Source organism: Fusarium flagelliforme (genome assembly GCF_020744385.1).
Source record: "Fusarium flagelliforme strain FIESC 12 MPI-CAGE-AA-0113 chromosome Unknown B0J16scaffold_10, whole genome shotgun sequence".
Taxonomy (NCBI): domain Eukaryota; kingdom Fungi; phylum Ascomycota; class Sordariomycetes; order Hypocreales; family Nectriaceae; genus Fusarium; species Fusarium flagelliforme.
This window is the reverse complement of record NW_025763512.1, coordinates 56852-71756: the sequence shown is the minus strand read 5'-3', so window position 1 is coordinate 71756 and position 14905 is coordinate 56852. Positions and strand designations below refer to the sequence as shown.

Sequence of the window (14905 nt, the reverse complement as noted above, 5' to 3'; positions counted from 1 at the left end):
TATCATCTCATTGGTGCTCTGGTCCTAACCCTGGACGGTTCTTATAGAGTTTGAGGTGGTAGCTCAAAGCTTCGCAACGTATGTAATATATGTAATATAATTAAAGTTTGATTACGGAATTCCACGCGAACAGCGCGTCTTTGACGCGCGCTTTAGGACAGGTCCAAACTTTATAGAGAGAATAGCCCTCAATGTTCTTCAAAGGCAACTTGCAGTGAATGAAGACTAAGTCTTGAGTTGCGAGACGGGATGGAAACGCCAGAATTACACATGGGGAGCAGTCCCCATAGCCGTGCCGGAGTTATCAACCCCAACGAGACGACACCATGGCTCCGACATACTCGCTGGCCTGACCTATTCCGTAATCGGTCACTCGAAGTTATCAGCACAACAGCACAACAGCCCGACTTCGTCCAAGGCCAAGATTATCTGCTTGGCAAATGGAAGGAAAGTTCGGTCGAAAGCTCTGCTGAGGCCGAAGCTCAGCTACGCATCTTACTACAGGGTGTTGATATCATGTTCAATCGTGTGATGGCTACAATGGCCCGCACGTCATACACATCTCGCTGCTGGCTCAATACGTATTCGAGAAATGACTTTTGGCCACATCCATTCCGAGCTGTGTTGTGCTTAAAAAGATATATTTCCGTCTGGAAGCGATTAATATGCTTCGTCTTTCGGGTTTTGGGATTCAAGGAACGACAGCGTCAACAGCTCTACAATTTCAAACTGGGACTGAAAGAAGAAAAGATGATGCATTACATCTTATTTCTTGCGAGTCAACTTCCGAGTCGTGAGCAAGGCCACTCCCGCAGGCAACCTGTTGAGGACGATGAATTAAGTCATGCAAGCAGTGATGAGAGCGATGGGGAGACAGATTTTGAAGAAGACGCGAGCATTGGAATAGATGATAGCTCACAGTATCAGTCCGAATTCCTCTTACCATCCAGGCCTTGGCTGGAGTTATCAGAAGCTTTGTTCCAGCTCTCAATGATGTTCTGGACACATCAGGACCCCGCTGGAGACATGTCGTCTTCTGTTATTATATATTATACTGCTGTTATGGGGATTCAAAGACGGTCCATGTCTTATTACCCAGCTCACAACTCTACAGGCGGGCTAGCGGCACTTATGTGGGTTGGACGTGCACTCTTTTTGGAGTATGCTCTTCCTCTATATAGCTACACTACCCTTGCGTACCACTGGCCATCCCGAGATCAATACCACTCCCAACCAGAGCGGCTCGAAGCAATCCGTCAAAGATATCTTGTACGAGGCTGCTACACACCTTTCGGAGAACTCATTGAACTGAAGGCGTTTGCCAAGTCTATTGTGAGGCAGGAGGGCATGCCCGGTAACCTCTCCTGGGCTCCTGACGGCCGGTCATTTGTGGTGGGCAATGACAAAGAAGTAAAACTCTCCGACTTCTGCAAAACTTACCATAAGGCCATAGCACTGGTCGAGGAGCAGGTCGAAGAAATGATGCTGGGCTTAGAGCCGAATTTCAATGTTGATGTCGTCAGGGATGATCTGAATTGTCGAAAGGCCGGCTGGTCTTTCTTACAAAAGCCTGAGAACAAGCTATCAGATGCACGGGAGATGCTGATAAACAAGCTTCGCACGTCTCAGTTCCGTGGCAAACCCTTTGCAACTGCATCTCATTGGTGTCCTGACACATGTCTAGCATACTTGAATCTTGGCCTCGATCTCAACAAATCGGCTTTCGCTGCGTTACAGATATCAGGCGGGCTGCCAGGCCGTGGCAGTGAAGTAACTAGCATTCGTTGCGTCAATACCGAGCTTACTATGCGCAATGTTTTTTTCTACGGGGGAAGGATGATAATCGTGATAAGTTACAACAAGGCAAGAGCATCGAACAACTATTCTTTTTACATTGTTCGATATCTTCCGGCAAATCTCAGTCTAAGCTTATTGAAGTATCTCGCTATGATCCGGCCCACGATTGATTTCTTGTCAACGGCCTTGACGATGCCTCATTACAAATGTAATGAGTTTCTCTTTCAAGATCCCTCCGGGAGGCAAAAGCACTTGAGCTCGGCTCAGGCTTCGGGCATTCTCAAATACTTGACTCGAGATCTCGTCACACCATGGACCCTCTTCTTATATAGGCAAGCATCCCTGGCAATTTCGAAGCGGTATATCAGCAAGCTCGTGGAAAAAAGAAACTATTACTACCCAACCAGCGCGGACGATCCGATACGGATGTTCGCGGCAGGAGCTGGCCATCACCCTCGAATGCTGTTAACAGCTTATGCTATCGATAAGGCTCTACCATCTCGGCTGCAACCGGAGCTTCTCGAAATGTACTATCGGCTTTCCGCAATGTGGCAGGACTGGAATGTCCAATATTACCGTGATAATTGCCAAGCTCAGGATAAGGAACCCTGCAAGTCTCTCAATGTCACACTGCATACGTGGAAGAGAGCCTCAAGCCCTGAGAGGCCTGAAAGAGCTCCTAGGAGAGTCAAGACAGCTTTGGGTGGTGAAAATACAAACGATCTCTCCGATGGGTTTCTCTACAACTGCCAGTACCAGATTCTAATATGCATCACATGCGGTTCGATGGTTCAGCCAGGGACCAGGTCGTTATACAGCCACTTGAACACTATCCACCAGATGACAGGTGCAGCCTGCAAGACATTGATAGAAAGGTTCAGCCAGTATGAGCTTTGTCGCTTTTCTCAATTGTGCATACCGAACCAAAAGGTTGCCCAGATTCAAGGTTTACCAGTATATAAAGGGTTTCGGTGTAATATTTGTCCTTATACGGCAGGACCTTCACGATTCACAACATCTTCGGACAAGATTAGGGATCATATATCAAGCCATAAGATAGGAATGACGCCAATGCGAGCGGAAGAGTTGCGGAAATTCGAGTCCTGTTATATGCAGACCTTCTGCTCCGCCAAAGGAAGAATTAGATATTTCGAGATTGACCCCATCTAATACTCAAAATTAGATAGGCCTATATTATTTCTATTTATACAAGTACTTATTCCTATGAAGAATAATTCAGTAGTTAGAATGGAGATTGTAATTTTGACTATATGCTGGCCTGTAGTAAAGGGGCTGACAAGGTAGTAAAGCGGTGCACATGGCGCGAACCAGGGAACTTCAACAGCAATCTATCGGCGCTCACCTGGACTGCCCAGCTCATCCTGTTCGACTTCGTGTGCTTCCAGAAGCAGGATGACGAAGACGGAATCCCCGATCTGCTGGATCAAATGTGCAAGAAGTACTTTCAGCAGATGGCGGAGGCACCTTTCGGACATGTACTGCAATGGAGGCTATATCTCTTTGCGGCCTCCCGCACCAGTCTTACCAAGCACCAAGCCCGCTGGTCCCTTAATGGGGAAACGGTCGACTATATGGGGACGAAACTACACATGGAACAAGTGACACAGCTGGTCGAGTCTGAGTTCCGCCAGGCGCACTCGCTTCTGTATGATGAGCTCTTGTTTGGAATGAGAGATGTTGCTCCGATTGAGGCGTGGAGGCTGCACGACGATCTAGATGTAGACGACTACGGCGCTTCGTGGTTGACAGACGAGAGGAATCGCGAGATACTGGCGGGGACGCATGACGCCCTGCTCCGACAGATCGAAGAGAGGGCGGATCTACGGCAGGTATTCGTGCGGCTGGGTCCAAACGGTGGGGTTCGCCTCTGCCCCAAGGCGATAGCTATCTATGAGGCGCATGTTCAGGAGTTCCTCAAGAGGATGCTGGCACTCATATCGGTTCCTTCGGGCCCTCCATTACGCTCCCCAGAACTACTCTCCATCACGTACATCAACACGGGTGCCCGCCGCCGATCGGTATTTCTGTGGGAGAAGATGGTCATGATATATGTGCGATACAGTAAAAGCCAGGAACAGACCGGGGAGGAGAAGGATAACATCAGGTTCCTACCCCCGGCCGTTGGAAACCTTCTATTGACATATCTCGCGTTCGTGCTGCCCTTGCGTCAGGCCTTTCTGCGTCAGAGCAAGCCGGGGGCTCTACTTTCGCCATACCTATGGTCAAAGCTTGGTGGCGAGGTCTGGAGGGACGGTATGGTCTCATCCTGCCTCCGGAGGGCATGTATGCGGGCAGAGGTGCCCCAGTTCCAGGTGGCATGGTGGCGCCAAGTTGCTGCTTCTATTACAAAGGAGAAGTTCAGCGCCAGGGAGCAGGCTAATTTCGACATGGGTGAGATTGCGGCATCTGAAGAAGTTGAGGATGAAGCGGATCTTGCGTACCTTGCCGGGATGAGCAATCATAGTTTCCGGACATTTAACTATAGCTATGCCGGCAGCACGACCTTGACCGTGACAAGCTCACTTCACCGTGCCTACCGAGCGTCTCAAAGCTGGCGGTCTCTGTTTCGGATCGATCAAGTGCTCCAGGGTAAGCGGCCCCCTGCCGTATCGGATACACAAGCGCAAGGGCTACTCAATGCTTGCAAGAAGGTACGGTTTCGTGCAAGGCCGGCTGCCAAAGAAGATGGAATCATCGCGGCCGCCCGTAGGCTGCACAACGACCCAGAGCTACAGTTGCGTCGCCCTGGTCAGCGGGATGCCATGCTGGCGACCATGGGTCCACGTGCACCTGAGCAGGTCATCGTCGTTCTTGCAACAGGTTCGGGGAAGACATTGGTATTCATGGTCGGAGCCACACTGGCGGGAGCTGAAACAACCATTCTGATCCTTCCCACTGTAGCCTTACGTGGTAATATGCTCGAGCGCCTTGATAAAGTCGCGCTAAAGCACCATATCTGGCGCCCAGGCTCGAAGAAATCAGCCCCCATCGTTGTTGTATCGGCCGAGGCAGCTTGTACAGAGGCGTTCCTAGAGTATGCCAACCGACTGTCCGATAGACAGTGCCTAGATCGGATCGTAATCGATGAATGCCATCTCACGATCACAGCAAGCTGTTACCGACGAAGTATGTCGCAGCTAGCATGGCACGTACGGCAGATTCGTACACAGACTGTCTGGCTGACAGCGACACTACCACCAATCTATCAAGAGCTCTTCTTCGAGCACAATAAGCTCGTGCGGCCGCATATCGTCAGAGAGTCAACAAATCGTCCTAACATCCGATATATCGTCCAGCAAGAACGTGGGCTAGGCAATCTATGTGAGCAGGCAGCTTGTCTTGTACGGTCTTGCTGGACCCGGACAGACCTGTTCAAGAGCGAGCGGGACCGGGTCATTATATACTGTCCGACGAAGGACCTCGTGGCAGAGCTTGCTGACATGCTCGGCTGTCCGTCCTACACAGCCGAGTCCGGCACAGAAGAAGAGAAGATGGCGATCATAGAGCGATGGCTAACAGCAGCTGATTCGCCTATCATCGTGGCGACGTCAGCGCTGGGTCCTGGGTTTGACTACCCTCATATTCGATTGGTCATTCACGTCGATACCCCGAGCCTTCTGACGGATTTCTCTCAAGAGTCAGGTAGAGCAGGTCGGGATGGCGAAGTAGCCGAGTCGATCATTTTACTTAGTGCAGCCTGGCAGCCGCAGTTAGGTCAACCTATAGCAGCAGACAAAGAGGCCATGCAACTGTATCTTTTGCAGGAATACTGCTCGCGCGGGGTCCTGAGCCAATTCCTTGATAGCAAACCTGACTGGCGGTGGTGTATGGAGGGCGATGAGCTCTGTAGCGTTTGTCCCGAGCATCATGCGCAATGCCGACCGCCTACCCTAGAGTTCCATCTACCGCGGCCCGTACGTGATGAGACTGAAGCCGGACAGGACAGGGACAATGGCAGCGGTGACGTTGCCGTCAGTGAGATGATCTTTACTGGACCTACCGAGGTGATTCGTCAGGATCGAGTACGTAATGAAGAATTGAGTCGGTATGAAAGAGATCTTGAGACGATGAAAGGCTGCTGTCTCTATTGCCGTGTAGGAGGAAAATCGTTTGAGCATACCGTAACGGCTTGTGCTCGACGTTTTGATTGGATTCGAGCTAAGCAAAAAGCACTTCGAGACTGCCAGAGCAAGAAGAAGGAATGGATGGACCGGCACGCTGTGTGCTGGAAGTGTTACCAGCCGCAAGAGATCTGCCGAGCTGCGGATCCGGAGTATGAAGGGGACAACTCGTGCCAATACCCAGATATGGTAATGCCTCTATGCTTTGGCGCATTTAGTCGACCAGGTCGTACTCAATGGTTCTTGAAGCATTTTAACGAGTCATTTAAGACATGCCAGGAATACATGTTGTGGCTTGGTAAAGGTGCCTCTCTTGGCGGTAGTCGATGTGTAAACGCCAACTGTGTAGCTGCTCTTTTACTGGGAGAATTTAAAGAGGGAGAAGGGAAGGGGAAGTACTTATAGTATATCTTTATAGTTGCCTTATGATAGTAAGTATAAATGCTAGAATACATTTAAAGGGTAAAGTTTTTATTCTCTTAAGGAAAAATAATTAATAAATATAAAATAGTAAAACTTTAATTAGTTAGTATATAAAGAAATATAATTATTAAAATTTAACTGCTATTAAGAACATAAGGAAGAGTTAATATATAACCTTAACTTAACTTTTAAGGCAAAAGGTGGAATTTTCTTTACACTGAGAGTTATACCATATCAGTCTTATAATAGAAGGTAAGGTTTTTATTTTAATAAGAAAGTTAAGAGAGTAAAGTGTAAGCATTATAAGTTAAGTTAAGAGTGACGAGGCTATTAATAATAATTTACCCATAACCCTAACCCTAACCCTAAAGCAAAACCGTAAGTTTTCATTTGATTAGGGAAGGTAAGAGGGTAGTGGGTGTTTGAGAGAGTTAGGCAAAGGACAAGGACAGACTGGTTTACTGTTATGCTCAACCTAAGCCAGAAGTTAGGCGAAACCTATCCTATCCTAGCTGCATGGCGGATTTGCTAGCAGATCCATTTGAAAGCTCATAGTTAAGAAAAAGACGCTAATGAATTGATGACCTGAATCCATTTAACCCAAACGGATTCAGGTCACCCATAGGCTTTTGTCGATAAAATGCATTACAAGTGGATGCATTGATTCATTACAATAAGGCAAGCTTATATCTGGCTAACCACAAGTCAGCAACGACCCAGCCCCGCTAGGTCGTAGAAAACACCATACAAATTGAAACCGCGCTATTGAAGCGCGGGGGGCTAGGTCGTAGAAAAAGTAGGGGGGGCAGAGTCGTAGACATTCCAGTAGGTAAAATGGCCTAAACCGGTATGCATCAATTCATTACGACAAGGTGAGTATTTTCCCCGCATATCAGCTTATTTGAAGCCAGATTGAGGCCGTGCGATTGATTTGAAATATGTTGGATTGATTTGGATGTGGTTGAAATTGACCGGGGTATCGATGGAAGCCAGTACGATCATTGGTTAGGTTTCGCCCAGTATGCTGGCCCGTGCATTTCGGTACATCGAAGACAAGTTGGGGAAGCGAAGGTTATGGTAGGATATAACCCGGGAATAAGATTAGGGTTAAGCGAAACAGATTGGGGTTGGGGTAAGGCAAGGGTAATAATACAGTTAAGGTTCAAGAGTACCCAGGCAACCAGAAAAGCAAGTTCAGGTTAATATTAGTATTTAATAACCACAACATCAAGATAAATAATAGCATCAATATAAGAAGCCCAGAGAATCACACCTATCCTAGCTGCGCGGCAGATTCAGCTCTGAATCTATTTGAAAACCCATAGTAAAAAAAAACGCGCTAATGAAACGATAGCCTGAATCCATTTAACCCAAACGGATTCAGGTCACCCCCAGCTTTTTGTCAATAAAATACATTTCAAGTTGATGCATCAATCTATTATATCGAGACCACTTTACATTCTAAGTTTCAGCCCGAGATAATTATAATTGCAGCATTGCAAGCGGATTAAAGTTCAATTACATTGATCGATTGAAGTTAATAGAAACCAGGGTTAACCGGGGGGGGGGGGGGGGGGGAAGTTTCCTAAGGGACACAGGTACCCGTGGCCTGCAGCACGACGCAGCATTTATGGAGCTAAAACACTCTTTCAGCGAGCTATGTCTTGCAGATAGAGCATCAGCTGCTGATCGAGTCCTAGATCTACCGACATAAAATTCGTACGGAATGATGAATCTATTGAACCTGTTGTAGCTACGTGTTGAAAAGGAAGTAAAGGGAGGATAACCGCATTTGAAACATAATGTCCCCATAACATCCAAGTTATACAAGACCTGGAATGGTGTTTTCATACACTCCTCGCGTCACTGATCCCGATCCCCTGCCTGCGTGAACCGACGGTTCCATGCTCTATCCACATCTGGGGTTTACAGGTCAGTCTGTCTGCAAATAGTTGCGGTCTAAAGTCTACCAGACTCAAGCTTCTCTTACGGCACTTGATGAAGTCGTAAGCATGCGAAGGCAAGGGAATGTATACACTTAAAAAATGCACAACATCGGCCATTACTTACCTTTGGATATCCTGGATTGTGTTAATGAAGAGCTAAATGACCTTATCGCCAATGGCTCTTTTATAGTACGGGTTATAATCAATATTTTAATATATTGGAAAAAACTCAAATTACAGTCGTGACCCGCTTTTTAGTGCCCACCAAGGTTCTGTAAGACATGAGTGAATCTGGATCCGTCCTATACCTCAAACGAATCTAACATCTTCGAACGATGCGGTCAAAGGTGTGTCATCAGCAGAACTTGAAACATTCGAATTTGGTGGCTCAGGGTTGTTGGTAGTTGGCTCGGTTTTGTCTGCTCTGAAGGGGCGTTCCTGCTTCCTCGCTATGTCCCTCTGAACGCTCGAGCCACTGGCTGCCATATTTGATCCACGAGACCTCAACATGCAAGACCTCAGGGTCTTCGAACCAATCGTGTTCTTTATTTCTAAACCTCTCAGAATTTTCCGATTCTCAAACAACTCGAGATCATCCGACATTCGTGATAAGCAGGAATGTATGAAGGATTGGAACCAAAGGTCTCCCAGTTGAGTACCTGAGTAAATCTCTTCGGCAACAGCGATGAGATTCGGTATGGAAACGTTTCGGCCGAGTTGCTCTAGTTCGATCTGAATTAATCTGTGTAGGTCGTGGAGATTATAAGTCTTAGATGCCACATAAACCTGAAGGCAAGTTCTGAATTGAGCAGCAAGCCTATCCTGGGGGTCCGGAACGTCAATTCGTAGGGTTTGATATTTTCCAGTGTATAAAAAGTGAACCAACACGTGACCAGCATTCTGAGATACGTCCTACTCTAGTATACTAGTCGGTAACGGGGCCCGTTACAGGTTTTATGCCAATCAACGGTCTAGAAATCTACATGGATGCCCAAAACTCGTAACGTTCCCCGTTACTATACAGGTCATGTTTACCAGATCGCGAAACGGGGCCCGTTTCATAACACGGTGATTCGTGCCACCCATGCTGAGTTCATTGCGCGTAGGCAAGAGCCAATCATGGGTACCTAAAATGATTAGTTGACTTGACTTCAAGTCTGATCTCTCCTCGACTATCGCGTCTCGTACTTGTAGCCAATGATTTAGCGGTTGGATTTGGAGCGTCTCTTCTCCGAACATTTCAACTTCTTAGTATGTCTACTCAAGCACCTTCACAAACCGCCTTCATCAGCAAAACATTACGCCAAGTCAAGTTCAGGCGGTCAGAAGACTAGAACTTTACTATGATATTTTATATCAAACTATTATGTGTATACCCTGTGGTTTCGCCTTGTAATTCGGAATGCAGCAGTCAGAGCAGTGTGATTACAGAAACGGGTGATCTCTTTGACACCGAACCAACTCCCGCTTGGTTTCCGGACAATGAGGAGCAACTCCCAAGGTCCCGCAGCCGACATCTTACTGTACTTTCGTTACTCCGCTATCACCGAGGATTATAATCGCGGGCTCGCGAGCTCGACAATGCTGGTGTACTTTAGTGCTGTACGCGGGTTGTCAAACCCTGAAGGTAACGAACATCTCCAGCCTCACCGGTTCACCCCCATCCTAGCGAGACTGATATACTGTACTCGGTTGGTCTTTCTGGAAGCAGTGCTGCCGCGTTTTTCACGCAGGTACGGTTGGAGATGGCGCTAGGAGGTCTCTTTAACAGCGAGAGATGATATCTATAACTACATATATTGCTCGACCATATCTGCGATCAGCTTAAGTGACAGCAGTCCAACATACTTTACAATGGCTGATGTGCATAGCTTCCATTTGGAAAAACACCGAAGATGACACAGCGAGTAGGTTGCTTATAAAACTAGAACCACGGTTGATCCGTCATAACGAGCACATAAATAGGCCACTTAACACCGGTATCTACTCCAATCTCTAGCTACTTTTATATGGGAAAATATACAGTGTCTAGTAATGTGTTCTATACTTCTATTCTCTCGTTATAAAGAACAAAATTGTGCCCATCACAATCCCAACCGGACCTGAATATCACCAACAGCAACCCTTTGCCTTTGTCTTCAAGTATACCTTCCAAAAACAAAGACGATGCTCAGTGCGTGTACTCCATTGTTGAGTACTTCTATCGCTGGGATGACAAGATGTTGGGAAGCGATCATGGCGAAAGGTCTGGTAATAGGCTTATGTATAAACACGATGCCGACAGCTCCCCAGAAAACGCCGATATTGACCTTGGTTCGGATCTAATCATCCACGTTAAGGTATTCTCCCCTTGCTATTGGTTTCCCTCTGGCATGTCACTCAAGAATTACCAACAGAAACGCATTGCGTTTTCATCGTCTATGCCTTGTTGGTTGAATAACTTTACTGCTGCTGCTTATGGTGTTTCTGTTATGAAAACTAGTCGTGGCACTTCCTATATTTCTATTGCTCTTAAAAGGCTGTCCCATTCTCGAATAACCCGAACCACTAAATATGGTTACACGTCTCGAAATTCTCTACTCAGTCTGGAGTTGATAGTTTATATACTCGTCAGTCCCGCTCAAGCCTGTGCGAGTCTCGCATATGTCTTTTGAAGTTATCTTTCCGGCTGTTTGAGATAATACATCGGCATAAAGGACAAGGTATGGCTTTACCAGAGATGCCCAAATCCGTTACAAGAGAGCAGTAATAAATCTGGATATACTTTTTCATATCCCCTTATTCCGCCCTTCTTTCCGGATAAGTCGGGCAGATAACATTAGCGGAGGATCACCCAGATCGACTGGCATCACAGTACGTACTCGCAAAAGCATATCGAGCCGACGGCCAGATCAAGAAGGCAGTAGAACTGCTAGAGCACGTGGCTGTGGTTCGGGAGAAGATATTGGTAGAAGATCATCCTGATCGACGGAAGCCAAAGGCCCTCCTGCAGTCTTTGAGAGATCAGCATGCCTAGGGCAAAAAAGGAGAACACGACAAGAGTGTTCAAGGCGTTTCACAATTGCGAAATACATAGTAGCAAGGTTCCTGATGACTTCTTGACCTTCTCCCGATCGCTAAGGTCGTTGTTCAGTCTTATTACAATTGAAGCGGAGGATAGCCGCGAGTCAGATCGATCCTGCTTACCGACATTAACGAACTTGTTTCATTGTGAGGAAATGTCAAACCTTAGACTACCGGCCGTGATAATGAGATTATTTCCAGCTTGGTCCAGTGCCTCTAGAGTCTGCTACATGGCCCGTCAGCAGGGGCATACAATTCTCCTCAATTGTGCATTCCGCATTCTTCTTGAAAACGTAGAACGCTCTATATAGTCTCGACGCATAGGCCTGTGTCGTAATAATGTAGCATTTAGTGCGACATTGGCTCAGAAGGTTGCAGGTTCCTCATTGAGATGACACGCAGCAGCTTACCGTTTCGGTTTATGCGAGGTCATACCATTGTGCGTCGACTGATTACGGCTTGGTCATCAAGATTCTGTACACCGAGTACAGTGCCACCAGCCATTACTATATACACCCCATTGGAAGGTCCGTGCGCACAATCTTCAAGAGAGTTTGTAGATGGACAACCGATTTTGACCGGCTCTATGGGCTTGGCGACCGTTCGAATCCCCATATCCTTAGCGAGAGCCGGCAAGATCATCGAGACCTTCTCGGTCACGCTAGGGACGACGGAAGAACACAACCCGTACACGGCCGAACTAGCAGCCATCGCTCGTGGGCTAAAATATCTGCCAGAGATGAAGTATCGGGTCATTGTGATCGTAACAAGCAACAAATCGGCTGCACAAGCTATAGGTAACCCTCGCCAACAATCAGGCCAAGGGCACATTCGGGAGATATACGATGCTATAGAAAAGCTCAAAAGAGACGGGAATAGAGTCAGGCTCATCTGGCTACTATCCGACAGTGAGGTCAAAATCCAGAGGATAGCCAAAATGTCAGCCCGCCATACAACAGAGCCGTATGTCACACCACGCAGAGGAGCAAGCAAAGCAAAGACGACAATCTTTAGTCGAACGAGAGCAAATCTATAAAGGGAGAGGGAACTACCAGACGGAGTTAGCAGACATTCGAGAAAGGTCGACTCAGCTCTGCCTGGTAAATATACTCGGCTATTGTACGATCAGCTACCGTGGAAGGAAGCCAGCGTGCTGGCACAACTCAGAACCGGTATGGCACGACTGAATGGCTACCTGTATTAAATCGGAGCAGCAGTGACGGATGAATGCCCATGCGGGTAAGTAAAAGAAACAGTAGAGCACTTCCTCTTCCGATGTGTAAAATGGATAGTACAGCGCAAGGAGATGATGCGTCAATGTGTAGAGGAAAAGCGCAGTAACCTCTCCTTTCATTTAGGGGGCAAAGCTGCATCAGATAGACAAAAGTGGACACCGAATATAGAAGCAGTACGAGCCACAATCCGTTTCGCGATCGCCACAGGTCGCCTGGAACAGAGATAATAACAATATTACTACTACCCTATCGACCATAAAATTATACCTACCGACAACCACTACCCTGGACAACCAGAAGCAGGCACCGCTTCAGCCGCCGAAGATAGGAAACTGAACACTTGGAGGAACTGGGCTTCAAGTTGACCTGCTATTACTAACAATTATGGGGATTAAGGAGACAAGCGACGACCAGGCTGGAAAGAACAAGACAAGAACCACATGGGCTTGGCGAGAGCAAGGCAATAACTAGCGAGATGTATGTATTTTTAGCTTATAGAGCCCTCTGGGCTATGGCCTACCGGGCGTAATAGACTTGTGTGTGTGTGTGTGTGTGTGTGTGTGTGTAGCACTAGGAGGCTACTGTCTTTTGTACGGGTAGTTGCAATCGTATTTGTACAGTACTAGCTAGAGACTATTGAACCTGTTATTGCGAAGTATTACTCCGGGGTGATTGGCTCGACTTGTGAATCTGACTATTTTAATGACCGACCATAGCTTGGTGAGCTGGACCATATCTGTTGCCCTGCGGCTTTACAGAGTCAATGATTTGCCGCAACTCCCTCTTCTCTTCGTCTCTCAGCTCAATATCTCTTGAAGCCCAGTTTTCTTCCAGGCGGCCAGACTTGGTTGTACCTGGAATAGCAATAAATCCCTGTGCCGCAACCCACGCAAGTGCAATCTGGGTCAACTTAACACCCTTTCGAACGGCAAGTTTTTTGATCTCTTCAACGATCTTCTGGTTGTTATAGAAGTTTTCACCTTGGAACTTCGGTGCTGCAGGAGGTTAGTCATAGGTTAAGTTTACTTGGTCAGTCTGATGGGTGCATACATCCTCGACGAAAATCATCAGGTGGAAAATCTTCTGGAGTCCGATAAGGGAAGTCGTCTACCAGCCAGCCATGGCCAAGGGGGCTGTAAGCAACATAAGCGATTCCTAGTTCTCTAGCAGTATCGATAAGGCCGTCAGTCTCGTGCAGTGTTTCGAACGCAGAGTACTCGGCTTGCAAAGCGTCGATCTTGGCAACTATGACAACGGTAAGCCAACGTTACGCGCCGGAAAGAATCTGGAATCTTACTGGCGTTGGCCTTTCGAAGTGTGCTGGCAGAGCATTCCGACAGCCCAATATACGTGGTTTTGCCTTGTTTGCGGATCTCGTCGAGGGTACCGATTGATTCTTCAAGAGGAGTTTCTAGTCACAGCCCCAGTTAGCTTCTGAAATACTTGATTGAGACTTCCTACACTCACTTGGGTCAATACGATGGAGATAGTAAAGATCAGGAGTGAAACCGAGCCTCTCGATCGTGCCATCAATGTACGATTTGATGTGAGACGCGGAATTGGTAACAGAGCCATCACCAAAGCAATCAAAGCCACACTTAGAAGCAACTATTGTCGGCCGTTAGACTTTTTATGATCATATCCGACCAAGTACTTACTGAACACTTTGTCGCGAACTTGGTGTTTGTTGATAAAGTCTCCCAAGAGCTTTTCGTTAACGCCTGCCCGATAGACAACCTACATGCACTATGTTAGTATCACTGGCCTGAGAGAATGTTTCAAAAGACTTGGAACTCACAGCAGTATCCCAAAAGGTACAGCCAAGTTCAATTGCCTTGAGCAACAGAGGTTCAGCCTCTTCGAGACTCAGGTTGTTCCCTAACCCGAAGCTAAGACCCATGGCTCCAAAGCCAGGCGAGGGCACTGTGATATCAGCGAAAGGGAGGGCTTTGACCATAGTGAACCGATGAACAATAGAGATGAGTTGGAAGATGATCCGAGAGGTTGAACTCGTTTCAAAGTAGATTTTATATATGTGTTCGAACAATGCGTCGGAGTTAATCATTGGTTCACGTATCTTAAGTTCGATATGACGTATAGTGTGGTCTCTGCTATTATCGAATGAAGCTTGCAGACTTAAATCCGCCCTTAACTCCGTTCATTAATCAAGACTCGCTAGTGAACATGAGGTCCACCGCTAGTCATCGGATTGCATTAAATCCGCAGAACAAGGGTCGTTACTAACGAATTAAAGGCTTTAGCTAGAAGAAAATACCCTACTCTTCTATTCCTGATTGTC

The 14905-nt window shown here is 47.1% G+C and overlaps 6 protein-coding genes across 6 annotated transcripts; 5 read left to right on the top strand and 1 right to left on the bottom strand.

Annotated features, from left to right (window-relative positions):
• Nucleotides 1–270: 270 nt before the first annotated feature.
• Nucleotides 271–2967, top strand: B0J16DRAFT_312595 (uncharacterized protein; the record flags this gene model as incomplete). The annotated part of the gene is made up of 2 exons (XM_046125058.1): nt 271–1537; nt 1589–2967. 2 exons carry the CDS (start codon nt 271–273, stop codon nt 2965–2967), a joined length of 2646 nt encoding a protein of 881 aa, XP_045977268.1.
• Nucleotides 2968–3068: 101 nt separating this feature from the next.
• Nucleotides 3069–3836, top strand: B0J16DRAFT_277055 (uncharacterized protein; the record flags this gene model as incomplete). The annotated part of the gene is made up of 1 exon (XM_046123787.1): nt 3069–3836. A coding segment is annotated over one exon (768 nt), but the record flags the coding sequence as incomplete, so codon positions are not given.
• Nucleotides 3837–3860: 24 nt separating this feature from the next.
• Nucleotides 3861–4256, top strand: B0J16DRAFT_256178 (uncharacterized protein; the record flags this gene model as incomplete). The annotated part of the gene is made up of 1 exon (XM_046123125.1): nt 3861–4256. A coding segment is annotated over one exon (396 nt), but the record flags the coding sequence as incomplete, so codon positions are not given.
• A 690-nt stretch (nt 4257–4946) lies between these two features.
• On the top strand, nt 4947–6344 carry B0J16DRAFT_359173 (P-loop containing nucleoside triphosphate hydrolase protein; the record flags this gene model as incomplete). Its single annotated transcript, XM_046129634.1, has 1 exon — nt 4947–6344. The coding sequence occupies one exon, from the start codon at nt 4947–4949 to the stop codon at nt 6342–6344; it is 1398 nt and encodes a 465-aa protein (XP_045977265.1).
• Nucleotides 6345–11111: 4767 nt separating this feature from the next.
• Nucleotides 11112–11324, top strand: B0J16DRAFT_277097 (uncharacterized protein; the record flags this gene model as incomplete). Its single annotated transcript, XM_046123791.1, has 1 exon — nt 11112–11324. A coding segment is annotated over one exon (213 nt), but the record flags the coding sequence as incomplete, so codon positions are not given.
• Nucleotides 11325–13282: 1958 nt separating this feature from the next.
• Nucleotides 13283–14578, bottom strand: B0J16DRAFT_312594 (NADP-dependent oxidoreductase domain-containing protein). The gene is made up of 6 exons (XM_046125057.1): nt 14405–14578; nt 14265–14343; nt 14074–14214; nt 13904–14017; nt 13657–13851; nt 13283–13601 (listed from the first exon to the last, which is right to left on the bottom strand). The coding sequence occupies exons 1-6, from the start codon at nt 14561–14563 to the stop codon at nt 13306–13308; spliced, it is 984 nt and encodes a 327-aa protein (XP_045977263.1). The 5' UTR covers nt 14564–14578; the 3' UTR covers nt 13283–13305.
• Between the last annotated feature and the right edge of the window lie 327 nt (nt 14579–14905).